This window comes from Peromyscus californicus, unplaced genomic scaffold (assembly GCF_007827085.1).
Source record: "Peromyscus californicus insignis strain IS unplaced genomic scaffold, ASM782708v3 Scaffold_19__1_contigs__length_69161282, whole genome shotgun sequence".
Taxonomy (NCBI): Eukaryota; Metazoa; Chordata; class Mammalia; order Rodentia; family Cricetidae; genus Peromyscus; species Peromyscus californicus.
In genome coordinates, this window is record NW_026294491.1 from 52,523,014 (window position 1) to 52,548,477 (window position 25,464).

Below are 25,464 nucleotides of genomic sequence, written 5' to 3' on the forward strand. Positions count from 1 at the left end.
TTGTTTACTACAAATAATTTCTCATTGAGGACTAACTCCAACCTAATAGGAGGAGACCATATTTGAATCATAGAAACCACCAGGCATCCCTCTATGGGACTGATTTCTCCAACAGACAAGTCTCTTCCAGCCCCACGCCCAACTCTAGTTCAGCTCTATCTATGTATCTATGTATCTATCTATGTATCTATGTATCTGTCTATATCCATCTATGTATGTATCCACCTATATATCTATGTATGTATGTATCTATCTATCCATCCATGTATCCATCTTTTTATGTATCTATGTATCTGTATATCTATCATCTATCTACCCCCATCTATCCTAAAGCCTCATGTTCTGCAGCCTCCAGGAACCCTTGTATCCCTCACTATTCCGTGGGACACGAATCCTCAGGACTGAATCTTTCTGGGACAGTGATTTCCTCCATGTGTCAGGAAATGCTATCTACTGAAATGACAAAGTAAAAGTGAAAACAGATGCAGAATGATGAAAAATAAAACAGCAAAAACATTCTCTAAGGAGTTTTATACATGGGGTGAATTGCTACACAATCAGCAAACTACCAATGATTTCTCCATATCTGCAGAAGCTGACTGTTCTGATGGAAGCTCCACCTTAGGCCCTGGCACCCTGACATCCATATACCTAAAGAGTCTAGAATGTTCTGGTGGAAGGCCCACCTCTCTGTCCAGACCCTGTTCCTCAGAAAGTGCCAAACACAGCTCCTCCCCCAGAGATGCTCAAGACCTCTCCCATAGGGTATTTAAGCTGCATCCCAGAAAACAGACACGTGGTTTTTCAGTCTTTCTTCCCTGTCTCCTCTCTAGAGGGCTGGAAAATCATCCAGGAACGCTTCACCGATTAAACCGGGGCTTTTTCTAATTCGGTCTGATTTGGATTGCTGTGTCGGCAGAGAGGCTTATCGGGGTGAAAAAACTTTTCACTGACAAAACTGCCTGGTTTCAGAATTACCAGATAGTCCATTTTGCCTTTTGACCTGGATTCTGGCATAGGCTTAGTAAATACACGACCACCCTAATTTGTCCCATCCCTGCTTATCTTTCTCCTAAGAATGAGAGGCAATTCTGCCAACTTCCTTTCTTACAAAACCCTCAGTTCTCGTTAATGTTGGTGGCTTACGTGGGTTTCCAAACCAAAACCAGTGTTACTTACAAATCCATGCCGCCCTGGAATAAAACCGCCTTTGTGTCTGTGACATCTTGGCTTTACAGTGCTAATTTCAGAGTGGAAATTTTGTATCTGCCTTTGTCCCTGCAGTCCATTCACCCCAGCGGAAAAAGTCTTTGACCCCAAACCCAGTCGCCACCCACAGGCAGAGTAAAACTATTTGAGATTATCAGTACCATTTTGTCATCTACCTTGAAAAGCAAAACATTAACCCAGTGCTTTGCCGAGTTAGAATGACTTGGCACTTTTCCTTCTAATTGTCAGCGGAGACGACCCCCCCACAACCCCCACCTCACCCCCACCCCCTGTCCAGCCCTGAACGGGGTGGGTGTGGCTTCTCCCTAACGGGACTCCTCCCCCTTCTCCCGGAAGGAGTCAATCTGAGGACTAAACATTTGCACTTGTGGCTCTTTACTGCTGTGGGAGAAAAGAGAATTCTCCAGCGAGGTAAGGACTAGCAGAGTCCTTTTTCCTACAAGTTTGCGTGTCCTGCCTTTTAGATGCTAAGGAGAGTCCTTTAACGTCAACTCCTTAGCACATGAAGGAGTGTTTTATACTCACGCTGTGCTTTCTTGGTCGTGTGCCTAGAGAATGCCGCAGAACTCCCTCACCGCGTTTGTTTGACAACAGTTTTTCCAGAAATGTTAGAAGGAAGAATGTAGAAAATGAGGAAAGGAGAGTTTAATGGCCTGAGCAATTTTATTATCCTTATTACCGGTCCTTCGATTTCTGTGACTTCCTTAACAAGGACTGGTTAGAGGCACGGTGGACTGAAGCCTGTTCTTACACTCATCACGCATTACTCTTACACGCATCAGGGAGGCTGCGAGAGGAATCCGGGAAACTTAGAGCCTCTGGGAACACTGGCCACCAAGTGTCGGACCCTCCAGTTACATCTCCGCAGGCACCAGGCCTCGTCCTCCTCTTGCTTCTTACCCCTCATTCAGCAAAGCTGCACCCCCTTTTCCTTCTCATAGAGGGGAGGGGTGAGGACCGTGCCTTCGGGAATGCTGGAGCCTTTTTTTTTTTTAATTAGAAAATGTTTACTTAACTTATTCTTTGATAGTTGCATATATAACCCGGCCTGGTCACACTCATCCATCCCTTCTCACTGTCCCCACGTTCCCACCCCTACATTCATGTCTTTTCGGTTTGGTTTGGTGATCCACTGGGTTTCGGCAGACTGCCCGACGTGGGTGGGCCTGGCCTCCACGAGCCCCTCCCCCGTCTAGGACAATGTTGACAGACTTGGTCGTGGGCAGGCCCGTTGCTGGCAGTGCAGCTGTGTGACTTCGTGAGTGCCACAGCTCTGTCAAGGTCAGAAGACAGCGATGCACAGCACTCAGTTCTCCGGGGTTTTTGAAGGCTTCCAAACATCGGAAAATTTCACCTAGGCGTGGGGTTTTCTATGGTGTGAGAGATGCTTTCAGTTTCATTTGGGGGCGGGGTTTAGCAAAGTCCAGAGCTCCTAGGGTTTAGGAGAATTTAAATAAAAAAGTTTTGAACCCTTGTTTGCTTTAATGGCTTAGGAAATTAGGGAGCTAGATATCCGTTTTCTCCAAACTCTAACCTATTATACCTTAATCTGCTTCTCCTAGTCTCATAATGAGAAAAGATAGAGCATAGCACCTCACAATAATCACTGCCCTCTGCATGTGCATTTTATTAGTTTTTAAAAGATTTATTGTATTTATTTGTGTGAGAGGGGTGTGTGTGTGTGTGTGTGTGACTGTGGGTGGGAGCCCAGAAGAAGGCTTTAGATTCCTCCAAGCTGGAGTGAGAGGTGTTTTGGGGGATACCTACCTGTCTCCTTAGTTATGTGGGTGCTGGGATTCAAACTCTGGTCCTCTGCAAAAACTGCAAGTGCTCTGCTGAGCTGTCCCTCTAGACTTCCTTTCTTAGTTTTTAAAGAAAAATAACTGCCAGGAATTTAGAAAACCAGGGCACAGAATTGAATGGGTTGATAAAAACAAGTGGGGTGTCCCCAGCAATCTGAAAATATACCCTTGTAGTGTATATTCTCAGCCTGAAGTGTGTGCCTGCAGAGCAGAATCTAAATATAGACTTCATGTTGATTTTCCAGGAAATGTTCCATGTTCAAGTAAGCCACCTTAATTAAGATCAAGCACAAAGTAGAAACTGGTTCTTCTCCTTAAAAAATCAAAACAAAGCAGTGATTATTTGTGAACAGTTACCTAGCTGGGCTGTAATCAATTGGCCGATTTGTGCGCTAAGGCTGTAGTCGGTTACTTCGCTTCCCACCGATGCTGCATTTCTGTTTCTTATGTTTTTAGATCACACTGTTGGAGTTGTCGGAACGTTGTAGTGGTTCCTTTATTTCATTTTGTTGGTGTGTGTGTTTACCTACAATGTGTGTAAGTGCAAGCACCACACAGCTGTGCTCAGAGGACTGGTTCTGTCCTCCACCACAGGATCTGAGGGTGGACCGCTGCTCTCCAGGCTTGCAAGCCTAGCACTTTACCAGCTAAGCCATTTCATAGGCCTTTACTTTTATCTCCTCCTCTCCCTCTCCTTCCTCCCCTCTCCCTTCCTCCTCCTCCTCCTCCCCACCTACCCTCCTCCTCCTCCTCCTCCTTCCCCTCCTCTTCCTGATCCCTCCATATCAAGGAGTCCAAAGATGAGCAGAGTTTAAAGTCTCAAAAGAACAATAAAATGGAAATGTTTAGAATTTTGGGGTGGTAAAGCAAGAAGACCTAGATTTAGACAAGCTAAAGAGCAATGAATGCTCTTTTGAAATGACACATTCCCACACCAGCAGAGACTTTGCAAATTCCTTTTATTTTCTGAGTTTAATATTCCCTTCAGGTTTCCCAGCGAAAAACATATGCAAGTTAAAACAAAACAAAATAAAAAACCCAACCCACTATTTCTGCTACGTAGAAAACTGCCATTATGATTTATTTTTAGAAAGATTTGCTTTTTATTTATGTGAATGTGTGTGGGGGGGTGGTGGTGGTGGAGGTGGACGGGTAGGGGATGCTGATAGAGACCAGAAGAAGGTGTTGGATTCTCTGGCACCGGAGTTATAGCTGGGTGATTACTGCTTTATGTGGGTGCTGAGAATAAGGAGCTCTGTGAGAGCAGTGAGCGTGCTCAATCGAGGAGCTGTCTGTCTGGCTCCTGGAGACTGCTGCTGTTTGGATGATTGTGTTTAAACAGTGGAACAGTAGGGCTGTTACCCTATCAGCATGGTGGCCCTAGTTTACTGTTGAACTGCTTGGCTCTGTCCTCAGCGTTCTTCCTGGCAAGGAAGCGCTGTAAGAAATGGGAAACCTCATCCAACTACTGAGGGATCTGGATGCAGAGATCCATGACTAGGCCCTGGGTGGATCTCTGGGAGTCCAATTAGCGAGAATGAGGAGGGCTTATATGAGCGAGAATTGTTGAGACCAAGGTTAGATAAAGCACAGGGACAAATAGCCAAATGAATGGAAACACATGAACTATGAACCAATGGCTGAGGGGTCCCCACTGGATCAGGTCCTCTGAATGGGTGAGACAGTTGATTGGCTTGATCTGTTTGGGAGGCATCCAGGCAGTGGGACCAGATCTTGTGCTCATTGCATGAGTTGGCTGTTTGAAACCTGGGGCCTATGCAGGATTGTTTGGCTCGGCCTGGGAGGAGGGGACTAGACCTACCTGGACTGAGTCTACCAGGTTGACCTCAGTCTGTGGGGAAGGCTTTGCCCTGGAGGAGATGGGAATGGGGGGGGTTGGGGGGAAGGTGAGGGGGACGGGAGGGGGGAGAACAAGGGAATCTGTGGCTGATATGTAGAACTGAATTGTATTGCAAAATAAATTAAAATAAATTAAAAACTAAATAAATAAATAAATAAATAAATAAATAAATAAATAAATAAATAAGAAATGGCTGTGTCTTGAGCTATGGAGCCAGGTGCTCTTCCGGGCTGCAGAATAAACAGTTCAGAACCTGACACTCTACAAGGCTGTGCTGACTTCCTGGGAGCTCCCTTTGTGTGGGTCTGGGAGGGAAGTTACCTTTGCAGGCTATAAAAACTGAATAATAAGATAGGCAAGAAGAAACTAGTTTGAATGCCAGAACTAGCTTCAACTAGAGTTTCTCAGATCCCTTGCAGCTCAGGACATGGAGAGTCACGAGGGGAGACTAGCTAAGTGGAGCGGATGCTTACATTTTACCGGGCATAGAACCCACCAGGCAGAGGCAGGATTGCCTTGGAGTCACTGCCAACAGAAGAAAGAATGTGACAAATGTCTTACGTAGGAAAAATCTCAGCTCCTCAGAGATACCTTGTGAAAAAAACAAAAACAAAAAACCAATTATTTGGAGTTGCACAGGGCAAACCTAAATTCAGAGAACCATGGTGCCAGTAGGGGGAACATTGAAACGTATGGAGAACATGGTGCTTATAACTACATGTATGTGTGTATGTCTATGTGGGGAAATATTCATGTGTGAGTGCAGGTGCCCATGGAGTACAAGAGAGGTTGCTGGATCCCTGGGAACTGGTGTTCCAAGCAGCTATGGGCCATCTGATATGGATGCTGAGAACCAAATTCTGGTCCCTGTAAGAACAGACCCATCTCTCAAGCTTTTCAATCAGGTGTATTAGACAATGGTGAGGGGCGTCGGTAATCTAAGGATAAGAAGCCTGACCTCTGAGGGGTAAGAAAAGTGCGGGATGATGGTGGTCCCGCAGGCAGGATCCCACCTCAAGAAAAAGCTGGTGCTTTGTTTTCACAATGGCATCCATCTTCCCAGCTCTGACTAGCTAAGGGGATGATGACTCCTGAACCAAAAACTACAGCCACTTCATGGCCATTCTGTTCTCTAACATGTACACAAGTCCGTGGTCAGGACTAGATTTAAACCTGACTAGTGCAGGAACCAGATCAGGTTGGCATGTCACTCTCTACCAGTTATCACCACTGCTCAACACAGCAAAAATGCTCCAAGGAGGGTTATAATGAAAATTGCTTTGGACTTTTAAAAAAGACTAATAGATTACATGTAAACTCTGTGTGTGTGTGTGTGTGTGTGTGTGCGCGTGTGTGTGTGTTAAAGATGTAACAACCCGGCAATCTGAAACTGTGGCTTGCTTTTGTGTATGCACCTCATACAGGGCTTGCCTGAGCCTACTGTTGACTTTCCTGGTCTTAGTCTGAGGTGCTGTGGGAGCCTGCGGGAGTCTAGCTCCGACCTGTGAAGGAGAGAGGAATGAGGAAATGATAGATAGAAAGATAGGAATAGACGATAAGAAAGACAGAGACATGGGATAGTTTCAGGAGGGCGCTGGGTCAATACCCAGTCACCTGGAGGTTTATTCCAAAGGGCTTTTTATACAATGCCAAAGGAGAGGCAAAAGACTCCCCCCTTTCAGGATCAAAGCACAACATACAGCCAAGTGTAGACCCTTCAAAACACCTGGTAACCATGCCTGTGGCAAAAATCATCTTATTATGCAGCCCTGCTGGGTAAAGCAAGCTCAGATTCTCTAACCTTGAGTAATTTGGGCCCCCACAAGGTGCTTTTCTGACTCCTTTCTCTATGCTGTTCTCTCTGGCAGCTCAGAACAGAGCCCGTATTTCTCAATCTGAAGGGCAGTGACTGAGAGGTGCTGCTCCAGGAGCACAGTGGACAGAATCTGAAGACATTTGGGTTATCATAATTGAGAGTTGGGGAAGACTATAATATAATGCCAGAGGTTGCTTAGTAAATACCCTCCAATGATTGCCATAGACTCCTAGAACAAAGATTACCCAGCTCAGAAAGTCAGTAGTGCAGGGGCACCTTGGAAAAGAACAAGCTATGAACCTCATGGCTAGTACCAGGAAGGTGTGATTCTTGAATCTCACTCTCAGCCACAGGTGCATTGCACAACATGAATGGAACCCCAAATGTTTACCTTTAACATACATGCCACACTCCTGAGAGTTCCTATGATATGAAAACTCCTATGATATTAAAAATGCTACTTAGAACCTATGGTGTACTTTCCAACTCACTAATAAATAACGACATGGAGTTTGCAAATTATGTAAATGGGAAAATTTCAAGATTTCAGTGGAAAAGGAAGTGCATTTGAATGACAGATTTGCCACATCATGGTATCTAGAGATGCCAGTGTCTCTTATAACAGTTGAAAGAGGATTAAAATGAGAAACTGCCCATTACTCACTAGGCACTAAATAAACTGGTCATGTTCCTCTCAATATAAAATTATTGCAGCAACTACTCTTTTCCTAGATTGTGAAATAAAACTCACTGTAGATGTGGGACATGGGGTTGTAGTAGAAAAAGAATCCCCTTCAGCAGTGGGGAGAATTAGGCTTTGGCTACAGCCAGAGTGAAGCTGAGCCAGGACCTTCTGAACAAAGCAACACAGGAGCCACAGAGCTGTGGGGGGACTTTGCTCTGGCCCCTTCTCTTGTCAGTGATGTCTGCATTTTAAGGTTTGCCAGGAGCCCAGGCCCTCCTCCACTGTAGGGTCGAGGCTGCTCTGTTTATGTCCTCAAACTACCCATGGTGTGGTTTGATGCAATTTGGATCAAGAAAGTCTGACGGGGATTGCTAGCAACCTTGACGAGAACAGACAGATAATTCTTCTGTACTATTGTATTATTAGCCATAATCCTAAGGTACATTTAGATTGTGTACATTCATTTATTCATCCATTCATTTTTTTTTTAATACTTAGTGAACACGAGGAGCTATAACAATGGCGGGAAAGCCCTTATTTCATTATGATGAGGCCCGGGGCAGAATGGAGTCTATCCGCTGGCTCTTGGCTGCAGCTGGAGTAGAGGTAAGTTTCGAGATGGTCCATCTTCAGATGCACCTAAAAGAGACTGTGTCCACTGAGTTCCTCACATCAGTCAGGAGGTGTTTCCTGTGGTGGTATTGTGTTCCCCAAAATATTGTGCACCCTAATAAACTTATCTGGGGTCAGAGACAGAACAGCCACTAGATACAAAGGCTAGAAAATGGTGGCACTCACACCTTTAATCCTAGCACTCCAGAGGTAGAAATCCCTCTGGATCTCTGTGAATTCAAGGCCACACTGGAAATGGTCAGGCATGGTGACACACGCCTTTAATCCCAGAAAGTGAGCCTTTAATCCCAGGGAGTGGTGGCAAAAGCAGAAAGGTATATAAGGTGTGAGGACCAAAAATTAGAAGCATTTGGCCTGGTTAAGCATTTGGCTGGTTAAGCTTTTGGGTTTTGAGCAGCACAGTTCAGCTGAGAACCATTCGGATATGAGGACACAGAGGCTTCCAGTCTGAGGAAACAAGATCAGCTGAGAAGTTGGCCAGGTGTGGTTAGCTGTGGCTTGTTCTGTCTCTCTGATCTTCCAGTTCACCCCAATACCTGGCTGCGGGTTTGATTTTATTAATAAGAACTTTTAAGATTCATGCTACAGTTTCCTATTGCATGATGTCTAAAGAATTGTGACCTCTGAAGAATTGTGCCCTAGGATTAAGGCATACCTTTAATCCCAGAAGTCTAGGCAGGAGGATCGCAAGTTCAGGGGTAGGCTATGCTATAGAGTGTGACTCTATTGAATAAAAACAGACTTGTAGTTAAGATTATAAGTTTTAAAGATATATATAAATAGCTACGACATAACAAATAGGTGAAATTTTTTTCTTATCACAGCACAGACAGTAACAACTTCGAGGCATTAGTCACAACATGTGCACGACATTCGGATGGAGATTTAGAGTGTGAAAAATAAATAACTCCAACTGAATAGAAGTTCACTGAGTTGTATAGTCTTTGGGTCTGGTTAATTTCAGTGTGTGATTTTCTTTTATTTATAATTATTTTATAATTTATTTATAATTATTAATACAAATTAAAATAAACAAGAAATAGTTCATGGCATTTATAAGAATTAGAATTACAAATATTGGATATTTGGTAACACTAACGAATTATTACTGTTTTAGATGTGACCATGTCTTGGCGGGAGGTTTCTCCCCTAACAGAGTTCTTACAGTGTAGAGAACACATTTAAGTATTTAGAGACAGAATACATGATAGATGATGTTTGGGCTGGGTAAGAGGCAATTTGAGAGGACATTGCTCAACTCATCCTAAGAGAATGGCCTCAAAGAACAATGATATATTGTATTGATTACTATTCCATAGCAAAAAAAAAATATATAACATTTTAGCAAATGAAAGTAGAGTGGAAATACAAACCGCAGTTAAGAGACAGTCAGGAGTGGACAGCAACAGGCTGCTTGTTCAGGGTGGGGCAGACACTGTAGACATTATTGTCTTGAGCACCGAGTAAGTGCCAGGTTCTTTTAAGTCCCGAGGATACCCAGTGAGGAAGACGGTTGTCCCTGCCCCCAGCATCCTACACATCTGTGGGAATATAAAGAGTAAAGAGGTAAAAAAGGTGGCCCATTGTTGTTTGTTCCTGAGAGGGTCTTGTTTTATAACTCACTTACTGTGTAGCTTGGGATGCCCTCAAATTCCAGCAATTTCCCCACACATCACCACATATGTCTTCGAAGAAGAGATTTAAATGAATAGTGGAGCATCTAGGACACTCAGCATTTCACTAATGTTCAAGAGGTGCTGGTACTTTCCTGTATGACCCTGTTGGGTGCTGCCCTCTGGAGGCATCCTTGGGTAAAACACGTCTCAGTAAGATACCTGTGATCTGGGAGGGATTTACTTGAGCGGAAATCACAGACAGACTCAGGAGATTTTGCTCTTGGGTAGAAGAAGCTGGGAAGAATGGCTAAGGGTTGAGGCAGGATCCTGGGAGGGGACTTGCAGTGCTCTCCCAGCCTCCTGGCGCTGTGTTTACATGACCCTGAGGGTTGCACTTCACCCTTGCTCCTGGTGTGCATGGGGCTTTAGCTTGATGCTTCCCAAGTACAAAGAGAGCAGCCCAAAGATACAAATGGGCGCCTTTCTACCTTGGGTTCTTTCAAAATGAATCTGCTTTCCCGCCATGCAGATGTCCACCTGTGGCTCAGCCTCTGCAGGAATGCGGTCTAAAGAGAAGGGTGAAGTAGAAGCAATGAACTCAGTATCAAGGCCTCCTCTTGTCCACCCCAGGGAGACTGAAGAGGGAGCTGAGCACAGGCTGCCTGGGACCCTTGCTCAGACCTTCTGGGTCTTCTGTGCCCAAAGACTGATTATGACAGACCCATCCATTCCATCGTTCTCACCATAACCAACAAACTCACCATCCCTATCCGACCTTGGTGAGCCTCTTCCGATGACTGCTCATCCCCTCTGTCCCCTGTGTTTCCTGAATGGATGCTTGGCTAATTGGTGGCATTCACCACCTCACTATCTGTCATCTAATGCAGTGTGACAGTGTATGTCTACAATCCAGCATTCCAACCAAGCAGCCAGAGATGAAAATATTCCTGCCCATCACTACTCAGAACTATAGTAAGTCACAGTCTATGCAACCAGAGTTAGTACTTGTTGTCCAGTGTGATGTGGGGCAAGCCCTACACTGTGTACTTTGAAGTGGGTGCAGTGGCATGTGCTTAGGACCCCAGCTACTCAGGAGGTTGAAGTAGGAGGAGAATTGCGGAGTCTAGCCTGTGCAACATAGTAAAACTTTGTCTCACATTTTAAAAAAATCAATAGATGATTATTACAAATGAGGAAACAAATGTTGTGAGATCTCCAATGATTATGCTCAAACCACAGAGCTATTTATTAGCTACAGCCTAGATCATAAATCGTATGAACATCAAAATACAGAAATAATCGTGACTGTTTCTAATGACTTTATTTTTATAGATTCTATAAAGTCAAATATAGTTATATATTTGATATATGATATACAAAATGATACAAAAGCTGATTTGAGGTTTTTATTTTATGTGTATGGATGTTTTGCTTACATGTATGTTTGAAACACAAACATGGCTGAAGCCAGAAGAGGCCAGATCAGATGCCATGATCTGAGGCCAGAAGAGGGTATCAGATTCCCTGGAAATAGAGTTATAGACAATTGTGAACCATCATGTGGGTGCTCTGAATTGAACCTGGATCATCTGGAAGAGCAGCCAGTGCTCTTGACCACTGAGGCATCTCCCTAGCTCCCAAATTGAGGGTTGTTATACTAGTTTTGCAGCATATGCCAGGCTGGCCATGACCTTGTCATCCTCCTGCCTCAATTCCAGAATGCTGCCATTGCATAGGCATGTGCCACCCATGTCTGGCCAAATTGATTGCTATGGTTGTAGCAGGTACTGGGAACTCCTCAGGGCATCAGATCAGTCTCTGACAGCCCTGTCATGGGCTGCCTTTCTGACCAAAGTGATTGCTCTTGGATAAGCTTGATTTCTAGAGGCAGATGAAGAGCAGAGTAGATGGTCACCAATATTCAATTGCTTTAAATGAAAAGGAAATGAAAAGATAGTGTGAGGAAATAGCAAGACATCCATTAGAATTCTGACACATCATCCTTCTGGGGCTACACACACACACACACACACACACACACACACACACACACACACACTGAATATTTCTAAGTGGTTTAAATGGCTTAGTGAATTATTTCCCATAACAAAATGAAATCATATAACTGTGTGTATAGATTAGAATAATGAGAGTGAGATTTAACAATGACTTCAAGGTCAGATAAATACACAAAAATGAAGTGTTACAATAAACCTGTGCAATCATCAGAATCTGAATGATTTATTTAATATTTTTAATGTTTTATTTTGTTCATGTGTGTGCATATATGTACTATCGATGCATAGGTAGAGGCTGGAAGATAACTTGTGGGTGTTTGTTATTCCTCTACCTCGTGAGCCACAAATATCAATCTCGGGTTGTCAGACATGGCAGCAAATGCCTTTACCAGCTAAGCCATCTTGTCAACCTTGGTTAAATATTTTGTGGAAACATATATCCAATCAAATTAGATCATGAAAGTCATGATCCTTTTACTGTTTCACAGTGAGCACTATGAACCTTAAACTGAGAATTCTACTATGAAGTTTCATATATTCCCAAAAAGGAAATTCTACTTAAGAAGAGTTAATGGCATATCATACATAAATTATTAACTAGGTTTTATAAAGACTATTCTGGTTTGGTTTCTGTTGCTATGATAAAACAATGACTGGGTGCTGGAGAGATGGAAAGATGGCCTGGATTTGATTTCTTTTTTCTTTCTTTCTTTTTTTTTTTAAAAAAGATTTATTTATTTATGTATACAGTATTCTGTCTGCACATATGCCTGCAAGCCACCAGAGGGCACCAGAGCTCACTACAGATGATTATGAGACACCATATGGTTGCTGGGAATTGAACTCAGGACCTCTGGAAGAACAGCCAGTGCTCTTAACCACTGAGCCATCTCTCCAACACTCTGTATCTCCAGTTCTAGAGGATCTGATGCCCTCTTCTGGCCTTTGAAGGCACAAGCATGCAAGTGAAACACAGCCATATATTCAGGCAAAACAGTTATATCCATGAAATATTTTTTTAACATAAAAACAAAACACTGGCCAAAACCTGTTTTGGATGAAAGAATTTGTTTGGCTTACATGTTAAAGCCAATCATTGAAGGAAGCTGAGGCAGGAACTCAGGCAGAGACCATGGAGGATTGCTGTTGCACTGGCTTGCTCTCCTGACTTGCTTAGCTAGCTTCCTTTGGTAGTTCAGGCCCACCTGCCCAGGGATAGCACCACCCATGGTGGGCGGGGCTACATCTATTAGCAATGATGAAAATGCCTTACAGACATGTCCATGGACCAATCTGATCAATGACATCCCCCAGTTGAGACTCCCTCAGGTAACTCTGGGCTGTGTCAACTTGACAGCTGAAGCTGACTAGGACAGAGACTGTTGGTCCATGTCATCACATCTTGTGCCGCAGACCCAGTGATCCCAGATGCAGACTCCTGCAGTCTTGCAGCTTCACCATGAGAAGACCTTTGCAGGCTTTCCCTTATTGTGAAATCCCTCCCAGATTGTGAGGTTGTCATAGTTCTTGGTGAGGAACAGGGTGGAAGGGAAAGGACCTTCAGGATGAGCAGCTACATGCCATGAGTTGTGCTCTCTTGACAGGTCAGACATGCATCCAAACAGCTGTAAGCAGGTTGTTGCATAAACTGCCAACCCCAAAGTGCTCCCTCACTTACACTATGTATGGAAGAGAATGTATTCAAGTGAAGAAGCCTGCAAGACTAAAGAAAAACTGACAACTCCTTTGCTGTTTCTGCTTTCTAGTATGAAGAGAAATTTATACACACCAACGAGGACTTGGAGAAGTTAAGAAGTGGTGAGCTCAAGTACCCGAAGACCCCAGACAGGGGTGTCTTCCAGATAGATGGTTTAGACTGCAGGTCATGTGGGTGTGTTTATAAGGTGGTTCCCAGGGATGCTAGAGAGGAGTAGGATGCCAGTAGGAAAAACATAAAGGAGGAGGGTTCTTTGGGCAGATGTGAGGCTTACTTAACGTTAAAAAGGGCTAGGCCTCTGAGTATTTGCGAATGAAACATCCCCCAGTACCTTCCCCAACTTTCCTCTTTTTTCTCCACTTTTCTTGAGATACAGAGCACTCAGGGTCCCATGCTGCTCACTTGCTGCAGTAGGCCAGAGAAAAGAAGCAAATCCAGTGCTCACCTTGAGTTCTTCAGTCTGGTGGCTTGACCAGTTGACTCCCTGCCAGTCCCTAAGAATCTATAGTGAGGTGGTCCTAAAGTATTGGAGGTTCAGACTAGAGTGTGAGGAGGTAAAGAAACAGGAATGGGTGGCAGCCATGAGGCTAGGGACTCATGCCTTCCTTGGCCCACTGCCTGCTACGAAGATTAGAAGAGCACACAAAGATCCTGACATAGGCCAGGCGGTGGTGGCACATGCCTTTAATCCCAGCACTGGGGTGGGGGGCAGAGCCAGGTGGATCTCTGTGAGTTTGAGGCCAGCCTGGTCTACAGAGCGAGATCCAGGACAGGCACCAAAACTATACAGAGAAACCCTGTCTCAAAAAAAAAGATCCTGACATAGAAATTGTTCTCTAGACCAACTTTGCTATCCATTGATCACCTTGTTGCATTCTCTCCCACTTTCATAAGAATAGCTATGAGTAGAAGTCAACACAAAGAAATAGAAATTCCCTGGCATGTGTCTGGATGGGTAACAGAGACAGAAATGAATTAGTAAGCTACTGACCAAGGGCTGGGGAGCAGGGAATTATGGGACACTTAAAAATACTAATTGTATTTAATTAGAAACATTAAGTTATCAAGCTATAATGTGTTTCCTCTTGTATTTTTAGTCTTTTGATGGCTTTTTATTCTGAAAGCATATGTATAACCCACAGCATTTTTAAAAAATCTCTTTATATTTTTGTTTTCCTTTTTCAAAAGATGGAGTTTTGATGTTCCAGCAAGTGCCCATGGTGGAGGTGGACGGAATGAAGCTGGTGCAGACCAGGGCCATTCTCAACTATTTTTCCAGCAAATACAACCTCTATGGGAAGGACATGAAAGAGAGAGCCCTGTACAGTATATTTCTATTTCAGTATCAATGGATATCATGAGAAGGATCTAAGTCTTTCATTGAATGATCAGATCTATGGCAGGGGGTCATGGCCACCAGTAGGCTTGCCTTGGTATTTATAGTGGGTTGAAATATAGCAGAGTCCTCTAGAGATGAGGGATGAGTAATGGTAGGGTGGATCCTGGTGACTGTAACAATTACCAGGGATGTTCTCAGACACAACACAGGGATAGAGGCTGGAGAGCTCTCATCAGCTTTGAATTTGCGAGAAGAGTAGGACCATTATTCCAGGTGCTCAGGCTTTTCTGAAGCTGGCTGCTCAGAACATGAAGTCTAGAGATAAAGGATTGACAATGTAAGGATTTTATCTGCCAACTTTTAATTTCCAGGAATGATCATGGTCAGGACCAGGAAATTAAGCTACTAGATAATTATGTGGACTAGTCCAGTGTTCAAGGGTAATAGAATCAAGATGCCCAAGATCCTGGAGTCATCTGGCTCGTGTCATGTAGAACTACAGCAGCTGGATTGAGTCGGTGCCACCAAACCTGGCAGCTTACCTCCCAGTTGTGGTAGAACTGCTTCATTGACATTTAGTCAACTATGGTGGCAGGGGACGTGGCTCAGTCAGTAAAATCCTTCCTGTCTGAGCACACACATTGAAGGTGTGACATCCAGCACCCACATAAAGGCACGGTGCCACAGTGTGCTTCAGGAACCAGTGGATCCCACGTGTTTGTAGCCGGTCTAATAGGAACATCTGAGCTCCAAGTTTATCTGGGCACATGTCTCATGACGTGGAGGCAATAGAGAAAAACACCTGGCATTGACCGCTGGCCTCCAAGTGCACATACATTCATGAGAGTGTGCACATAAACACATAAAACACACACACACACACACACACACACACACACACACACACACGCCAATTTATTTCAAAAGAAAGTAAAATCTGTTATGAAATGTTGGCAGTTCCTCTAACAGTTAAATACAGTATTATTGATGACCGATCACTTTCTCAGTCTGGTGTATATCCAAGAAAAACAAAAATATGCCCTCTTCTGTTCTTGTACAGAAAGGCTCATAGAAGCTTTCAAACTATGGAAGAAATCAGCAAAATATGTAACTAGATGCACTTGACATCCTTCCCTACATAACAGACCAAATTAAGATAAAAGCCAGCAGCTGTATCACTGGAAATAGTTGGTGAACCTGAGCACTGAAGTGCCCACTAGACATTTCAAAGCCAATGCTGTCCATCCAACTAACACTTAGGATTCATGACCAGCAGAAAGTCTTTGATTATAGAATCTACTCTTCAATAAAAGTGGTAGCTTCTTCTACCTTCACAGTATGAGTGTTCTGAGATGAGACAGGAAGGGCTGTAGAAGCCTGTAAATGCAATAATTGCTGGTGCCTTTGCATATCTTAGCAAAGATGAAAAGTCTCATCCTGAGAAGCTCAAAAGAACCCAGATAAGGTCACAAAACAGATCCCTGAGGCACACTACAACCAACCTGTCAGAGGGGAAAGAGCATGGAAACAGACCCACAACAGGCCACATGTGAAGAACGTCACTAGACTAACTGTGAGTTCATCACCAGAGGATTGGTGCCACTGCACTTGCTTACATGGGTCATAGACTAGAAGGCCAAGGATGGTGTTAATAACTTCCGCTAGGAAAGAAGAGATAAGTACAAAAGGTAAACGTGGAGCAGAGCCACAAAAGAGAAAAGAGAGAATCAATTCCCGCCTATATAGGAAATCATCCAAACACAGCTGAACACAGATGGAAGGAAATACAAGAGCATGCAGCACAACCAGGAAAAATGAACAGAACTACGAGGGCTTGTCCACATCTTGTACTTGAATGTGAACTGATTAAATTTACCATTTGAAAGATATAGTATATGAGGAACCCCCAAAAGCACAAAACTGGAGGGATTACGGTACCTGACCTCAAAATGTACCACACAGCGATGGCATCCAACCTAGTGTGGGACTGGCATAAATCCAGACACACAGTGCCATGGAATGGAATTGAGAGCCCGGGAGCAAATGCATGTATATCTATCTACTCAACTGCTCTGCAGCAGACACAAGCACCTATACTGCCGTCATGGGTATCTACGTGCTTAGGAATGTAACTTAGACCTGTCTATGTCATGTTAGACCTCTGTTACAGTTTACAGAAAATAACTCAAAATGAATAAAAGACGTATGTGCAAAACTGGAAACTAACGCCACTGAGAGAACTTGTAACATTAAAAGAACGTGGACTGAGGCAGCAAAGGAAGCAGAAGTACCTGAGTTATTCCAGTGAGTTGCGAGCTCTCCACAGTTTTTCCTCCTGGTACCCACACCCCATTTGTTCACAGAATAAGCAAAAGCAGAAGAGGTATCCTATTTGCTGTACCCATGAGAAGTGCCTGAGTTTTTCCAGGTTCTCTCCTGGCAGTGACGCTAGGCAAGACACCAGTGCCCCCCAGCTGTATTTGGCCACACGTACAACAAAGGTTTTGACCCACGCGTTCCTTTTAGGTTTCTCTAAGGAACCGATGTTCATTGTAAAAGTCCTAGCTTCTGTCTGACACAGAACAGGAGGAAGGGGCAGGAGGTGGGAGTGGCACCTGCTGATGCTCTGTCCTCGGAGGTTTTCAAACTGAAAAATGCCAGGCCGGACACGTTCAACAGCTGTGTTTGTTTTTGTCTTTCAGGATTGATATGTATTCGGAAGGTTTGGTGGATTTGAATGAGATGTTTATTCTCTACCCATTTGACCCACCTGGGGTCAAAGAAGCAAACATCGCCCTGATGAAAGAGAAAGCGACCAACCGTTACTTTCCTGCCTTTGAAAAGGTTTGCAGAAGCTGTTTGGACTTCAAGATCCATAATAACGTGTGTGGGTGTGATGCCGTGTACCTGTTATCCCAGCCCTCAGGAGGCTGAGACAGGAGGACTCAGGCTGGGGATACTGAATAGCATGCTTTAAAGGGGTGGCATATCAGGGAGCTATTTAAAAAAGAGTTTAGACCAATGGTTCTCAACCTTCCTAATGCTTGGACCCTTTAGTACAGTTCCTCATTTTGTGGTGACCCCCCAACCATAAAATTATTTCCGTTGCTACTTCATTTTGCTACTGTTATGAATCATAATGTAAATATCTAATATGTGACCCTAAAGGGGTCATGACCCACAGGTTAAGAGCCATTGGTTTAGAACTTTTCTTAGTACACCCAAAATGCCGTACACTGTGAGTTGTGCAAGCATTGTTAATTTGTAACAATTCTGGAGACTGGAACGGAGATCAAAGTGCTGGCAGATGTAGTTATTGATGAAGGCTTCATGCCTGTCTCCTGGGTAGCTGGCTTCTAGAAGTGTCCTAACAGAGCCGATGGGTTAAGGAACCCTCCACGTCCTTTTATAAGGGCATTGGTGCAATTTCAGGGTCTCCTACTCATTTACTAATTTGAACCCCGGAGCCCCAATCCACTAACAGAATGATGCTAAGAGTTAGGGTCTCAACAGGAAGAAGCAGGGGCCCCAGCCTGTCTCTGTGTGTTCAGGATGTGTTCCCTTGAATTCTCCAGGTGTTAAAGAGCCATGGACAAGACTACCTCGTTGGCAACAAGCTGAGCAAGGCTGATATTCACCTGGTTGAAATGATCTACAACATGGAAGAGCTGGATGCCAACATTATAGCCAACTTCCCTCTGCTTCAGGTGAGCTATCTGGAGTCAAATGTTTGGCATGGGCTGGTAGTATTTCATCTCCAGCCTTCTTCTGGCTTGCACACTTATCCCTAGGCCTCCTAAATGAACTTCTAGGCATTTGTTCTAAGGCTTTATGATAATCTTGTTCTGGAAGAAAACGAATTAGGTGGTACCTAAGAAAAACCCAGCATCTCAGCCCCACCCTTCGTCTTATCCCATTGACATCTCTTTTCTTGCTCTCTGGGGTGCTCAGCATCTTAGGTGAAACTTTCTCTTTGCAGAGTCCATTGGAACTGACCCTCTCCATCTGATCTCTTACCCTCAGCTTTCACCCCTAGTCAAACATCAATTTCCCTCCTATATAGACACTCACACACACACATAACACACACACACACACACACACACACACACACACACACTTCCATCAAAAACTATCTTTATCTCAGTGTAAAAGTTGATTATAATTGACACTTGATTGACTATAATATTTATATTCTCTTTTTCTTTCCAAAGAAATGGATTCCATTAGGACCGCCCCTACTGCCCAGTCCATCATCCCCTCTCCTGCCTCTGACTAGACCCCTTCCTCTCCTGAAATGGTTCCACTTTTTGCTTTCATTAATATATATTCCAATACTCTCATTTATTCTCTCCTTCCTTTTAAACCTTCCCCCATAAAGCCTTTTCTATATTCATGCCACACATATATAATACATTTACATATTATACATTTAAATCTAGCTTGCGCATGTGAGTGAAACATGTTCTTTTGTCTTCTTCAGTCTAGTTTATTTGCTTATCATAATGATTTCCAGTTCCGTTCATTTTCCTACAAATGTCATAATTTCATCCGTGAAGGGTGAATACAATTCCACTGGGTTACTGCACCATATTGTTGTATTACGGTGATTGATTTGTATATGTCGAACCAACTTTGCATCCCCAGAAACAGTATCTGATCTTAGTGTGTCCTTAAATTAGATTTTTAATTGACATTTAAAAAATACAATTATAGAATATTTCTTTTTTTCACTAAGACTTTCCTAGAGGACATAACTAACCTTGTTACCACCCCCAACCCCCACACTTCACAAAGAGTTAGTGTACTTGAATGCTGTGAAGTAGATAAGAACAATTTTAAGGATTGGAACCTGAGTGGCAAAGAACACTTTCTATTTAAATTATAAAAATGTTTAAGTATAAAAGGAAGGAAGGAAGAAGGACAATCAAATGGACAATGGTGGTTTCAGATTGAAAAGGTCATTCACATTTCATGTCATACATTTGGTCTTAGTTAAACTAACAAAATAGAAACAGGATTACCATCATACAAAATATTCACCACAGCATGCTATATGCACCTATTCCAATCCTCTGTTCACCCCTTAACTCTTCCAACTCAATTACTTCCCAGGCCATTGGGCCTGCCAGTGATATATAGATATTCAGTATATAGACATAGAGCATAAAGATATTCTCTTTGATCCAGTCTTTGTTATGTCTGTACATTGGCTCAGTAGACAAACAGCTGTGATCTTGTCAGACCATCAATAAAACCAAACAATTGACTTATATCATATGTGTGGATGGACTTTTAGGATTTAATCCCTGCAAATGTTCTTCATACATTTAACAAACAACTCCCATGTACTCATTCACAGACTCATAGTCAATGTAAGTCCTGCCATCTGGCCTCTTGATAGGCTGGACCAGCAGAAGGTTGTGAGACATCATCACACAAACAATGAATGTTTTGTTGAAGCCTCCATCAACTTATTGACATATTTTATGTCTGTGTTTATTAAGAAATTGTACTGTAGGGAATGTGGATAGTTTATTCATTCACTTGTTTGGTTTTTGGTGTTGTCCTTAATCTGGTTTTGATATAAGTATGGAAGTCTAAATGAGAATATCCCCCATACACTCAGATATCTAAACAAGTGGTTCCTAGTTGATGACACTATTTGGGGAAGTTTAAGAGGTGTGGCCTTGCTGGAGGAAGTACGTCACTGGGGAGTGGCCTTTGGGCATCTATAGTGCCACTCTACATCCAATTCCCTCTCTCTACTTCATTCTTGGGGTGGAAGATGTGAGTTCTCAGCTTCCTGCTTCTACCACCATGCCTGCTGCCTGGTGTGTGCCTCCCTCCATGATAGACTCCTATGGTTCTGGAACCGTAGGCCCAGATAAACTCTTTTCCTCTATAAGTTGTTTTGATCATGGTGTTTTATCATGCAACAGAAGAGTGTCCACTACATAAGTGTAATAGTGACTGGATATATAGGATTGGTGTTGTAATGTTTCTTGCCTTCGGTTTCTTAAATCATTTTGAAAAGCATTAGTGTTAGGTCATCCTTAAAGGTTTGGTAGAATTCAGCAGTGGCCTTCCTACAGTCCTGGGATTGCTTTGTTGGGAGATTCTGAATTATTGTGTATTGTTTAAGTGGTTTACATTTTCTGATTTGATTTTGGCACATAATGTGTCTAGTGATTTCTCTGTTATTTCCTATATTTTCCAAATCTTTGGAATATATTTGCAAAATATTCCTAATGATCTTTGCAATTTCATTAGAACCCGTTAATTATCCCTGTTTTCATCTCTAATGCTGTTGATTTGGGTCTTCTCTTTTTCTTTTTGTTAGCTTTCAGAAGTTTTCAATTGTGGTTTTTTTTTTTTTTTCAATCAACTCTGTACTTGATAAAGTCTATGTATTGCTTATTCATTTTGTTGTTCCTAGATGGGATTTCAAATACCTCAGACTAGTTCAAATTCACTAGGTAGCTAGGGATAAGCTTCAGACCCTCCTACCACCCCCTTCCAAGCGCTGGGATTACAGGTATATGCTGGAAGCTTTCCTCTGAAAGCTGCTTTGGCTGTACCATAAAGGTTCTATTCATTCGCCTTTGATCCTAGATATTTAGCAGTTTCCTCCCTGTTATCTTTGATGACACTCTTCATTCAAGATTGTATCCTTCAGAAGAGGCTGGAGAGATGGCTCAGTGGTTAAGAGCACTAGCTGCTCTTCCAGAGATCCTGAGTTCACTTCCCATCAACCACATGGTGGATCACAACCATCTCTAGGAGTATCTGACGCCCTCTTCTGGCATAAAAGTGTACATGCAGATAGACCACTCATAGATAAAATAAATAAATCTCTTTTAAAAAATCTCAAAAATGATTGTATTATTCAGTCCCCAAATATTTGTTTACTTTCTTCAATTTCTCCTGTGAAATTACCATATCATATGATACAATAAGCTATTTTGGTTTTTTTAATTTGTGAATATTTGCTCAGTTTTTCCTATCCTCGGGTCCAACTTGGCTTTCCCATACTCCTCTGAGTTCATATATGAAAGGCTGGTTTTCTACCAGAGTTATGAACTGATGAGGGTAGGGTGTAAGGAAGAAGATAAAGGAGATTATAACTCAGTGAAGTCTTAACAAATCTTCATGCAAAGTGCTAGCAGGCTGTTTTCTGCCTCCTCATTTTTCCCCTTGTCATGGTCTATCTGTAACTGTCACACTCAAGCTGCTGGAGGAACTCAGATTTCCTAGGTTGTATTGCAAGCTGGCTTTGTCTTTGGGATCCTTCGGAAGGCTATGGATTTTCTTTCTTTCTTACTGCAGGCTCTGAAAACCCGAATCAGTGACATGCCCACCATAAAGAAGTTTCTGCAGCCTGGCAGCCAGAGGCAGCCTCCTGTTGATGAGAAAAGCATACAGAAGACAAGGAAGATTTTCAAGTTTTAAGGAAGGGACATAGACCCAGCACTACGCCTCCCTGTCGATCCTGAGGACTGTCAGGCAGTGAGCTTTCTCACTCACGCTATCAATGAATTAACGGGCTCCCACGACATAGTTTAGTGTAAACTCTTTTATTAGGATATGCTTGAGATGTTTTCTAATTTCCTGACTTAACTCTTTCCTATAATAAAAAAGTTTAATAAAAAAATGAAGACTGTGTGGTTTGTTTTATAGTCCTAGTATCTTTTATCTCATCTATCAGAGTCAAGTTTAGAAATTTCACTTGATATTCTTTTTTTTAAATTTATTTATTTATTATGTGTGCAGTGTTCTGCTTGCATGCATGCCCTCAGGCCAGAAGAGGGCACCAGATTACAGATGGTTGTGAGCCACCATGTGGTTGCTGGGAATTGAACTCAGAACCTCTGGAAGAACAGCCAGTGACTCTTAACCTCTGAGCCATCTCTCCAGGCCCTTCACTTTATGTTCTTAGGTTTACAAAATCCATGGCTGCAATTTTGGAGTAGTACCCCCAAGTAACACTTTTTTTTTTTCTGCTTAGAAACATTTTTATTTTGGTTTTGTTTGTTTATTCATTTGTTTTGAGACAGTATCTCACTTTGTATCCTTTGCAGTACTGGAACTGGCTCTGTAGACCAGGCTGGTCTCAAACTCACAGAGAACTGCCTATCCCTGCCTCCAGAGTGCTGGGATTAAAGGTGCGTGCCACAATACCTGGTCAGGAAAACTTATTTTTAATAATAAAAACCTTAGTTTTCATTAGCTATTTCTCTGTAAATCGGTTTAATTTAGTGATCTAAGGTGATTGGAGTTTGGTTTTATTTGTATGTTTGTTTATAATTTATTTATTTGATTTAGGTCTGTTGAGTGTTTACCTACATGTATGTATATGTACCATTTGTGTGCCTGATACTCAGAGGCCAGAAAAGGGTGTTGGTATCAGATACCCTGGAATTAGAGTTATGGTACTGGAACTGAACTTGGGTCCTCTGCAAGAGCAGCAAGTGCTCTTAACTGTTGAGCCATTTCTCCATCCCTAATGGTCGGTTTCAGTTACTAAGTCAACACAATCTAGATTCTCCTGGAAGGGAGTCCTAAGAGATTAGTGTCTAAATCAGGTTGGCCAATGGGCATGTCTGTGTAGATTTGTCTTGCCTATGTTAATTGTTGTGGGAACACCTAGACCACTGTGGTGGCACCATACTCTGGGTTTAGGTTCTGGAGTGTATTTAAGAGTGGAGAGAGCCGGGCGGTGGTGGCGCACGCCTTTAATCCCAGCACTCGGGAGGCAGAGGCAGGCGAATCTCTGAGTTCGAGGCCAGCCTGGTCTTCAAAGCGAGTTCCAGGAAAGGCGCAAAGCTACACAGAGAAACCCTGTCTCGAAAAATCAAAAAAAAAAAAAAAAAAAAAAAAAAAGAGTGGAGAGGATGAGGTGAGTAGTATACAGAGGAGGAGTCTTCCTCTCTGCTCTTGACTGTGGACATGACCAGCTGCCTCTGGGGCCTGTGTGACTTCCTCACGGTGATGGAGTGTAACCTAGAATTGTGAGCTGTGAACAGACAGCTTCTCTCTCTTTTTTTTTTTTTTTTTTTTTTTTTTTGGTTTTTTCGAGACAGGGTTTCTCTGTGTAGCTTTGCACCTTTCCTGGATCTTGCTCTGTAGACCAGGCTAGCCTGGAACTCACAAAGATCCACCTGCCTCTGCCTCCCGAGTGCTGGGATTAAAGGCGTGCGCCGCCGCCGCCGCCGCCGCCGCCGCCGCCGCCGCCCGGCCAGCTTCTCTCTTAAAGTTGCTTCTGTCAGGGTATTTTATCACACAACAATCCACAGAACTAAGATATGATCTTACATGGAAATTTTTACAACAGGACATCGGCTTCCTGTATGCTGTTATTCTCCACTTGGGTTCACACATCTGATTCATAAAAATGTAACAGGAGATTTCTTCAAAAATCCATTCCCCTGTAGTTTGGTCAAGACAACCAACCTGAAATTTTGAAAAGGAATATTTAAACCCATTGTTTTATGGAAATACCTTATAATGTATGTAAATCTGTGGGAGTGGCTTTTCCCTGACTGGGCTCTGTCTCCTTTGACAGGGAGGAGTTATTCAAATGATCCAGTTTTTTTTATAAAACAATCAGAACATCCTAGTGAACTGAGGATCCAAGAGGATAGCCTTTCACAAGCTCAGCACTGGTTCTCTTTCCACACCAGCTTTCCACACCACTTCCCAACATCCCTAAGTTATATGGAAACTGACTGCTTTGTAAGATGATTAAAAATATATAATTCATTTTGAGTATAAATGGAGGTACCCTGCACAGGTGAATTATGTAGATCCCAGAAGCCATAGGTTATTAAAAATCCTAATGCCCAGAGGTAGGATATCTCCCTAGGAGTTCCTGGTCAGGAAGGCCTCTGAGGCCCCGAAAGCAATAAACTCTATTGCCACTGCTCTTGGTTGCCTGCTAGAACTAGATGTTAAGATACCACTTCTGAAGACACCTCATGTTTGGACTGCGGGCATAGGAAATCAAGGTGGAAGTGAGCTGGAAGCTTCCTCCTTTCTGGCTAGCTCTATAGTGCTGTGTAGACTGAGGGACGGCAAGAGGAGGTCCCCGCTGTGGACCCTGTATGCTGAATAACCTGTGTGATGTGTCGGGCAAGAATGTGCTCACTATGCAGTAGTGGTAGGACTGTTATACTATAGGTAACCAACAGCATTCTGATTGTATTCGAGGCCCACTCTAAAGGAGAGAATTCATGTGAAACCTGGTCATAAGCATATGGCTGTGGAGAGTAGGTCCTGGTGACAGGAGGTGCTACTGTTCTGTGAAATGCCTTAGGTTAGTGCTGCTCTCAGATGTTGTGGTCAGAGAAGCTTCCTTGTGTGGCACACATCAATTGTTGTGGAGACTCAATTTTTTTTTTCAAACTTCTAAGCCTTAGTGTTTCTATGTCCCCTGACTGGGATGGGCCCAGTTTTTATTGATTCTGTGTAAACTGAAAGTGGCATCTGATAAATTGGATTTATAGATCTAATATCACCTATTATGAAATGTTTCTACGTAGTCATTCATTAGAAGAAAACTATATGTCTGTGTGACTTCTTATGCATTTTACACTGCTAGTCTCAGTTTTAAAATGTCAGTGATGCTTTAATACAGCTGTGTGTAACATACTTCACTTACCCTGGAAGCTCTGCCCTCACACCTCACAACTCACTGGGAACAAAAAAAAAAAAGAGTATAAAAGCAGGTCTACAACTGAGCTCAGGT

The 25,464-nt window shown here is 43.0% G+C and overlaps 1 protein-coding gene across 1 annotated transcript; it reads left to right on the forward strand.

The window, feature by feature from the left end:
* Positions 1 to 1,533: 1,533 nt before the first annotated feature.
* On the forward strand, positions 1,534 to 22,387 carry LOC128114908 (glutathione S-transferase A6). Its single transcript, XM_052745347.1, has 7 exons — positions 1,534 to 1,641; positions 7,893 to 8,000; positions 13,428 to 13,479; positions 14,567 to 14,699; positions 17,420 to 17,561; positions 18,293 to 18,424; positions 22,047 to 22,387. The coding sequence occupies exons 2-7, from the start codon at positions 7,914 to 7,916 to the stop codon at positions 22,167 to 22,169; spliced, it is 669 nt and encodes a 222-aa protein (XP_052601307.1). The 5' UTR covers positions 1,534 to 1,641; positions 7,893 to 7,913; the 3' UTR covers positions 22,170 to 22,387.
* Positions 22,388 to 25,464: the final 3,077 nt, after the last annotated feature.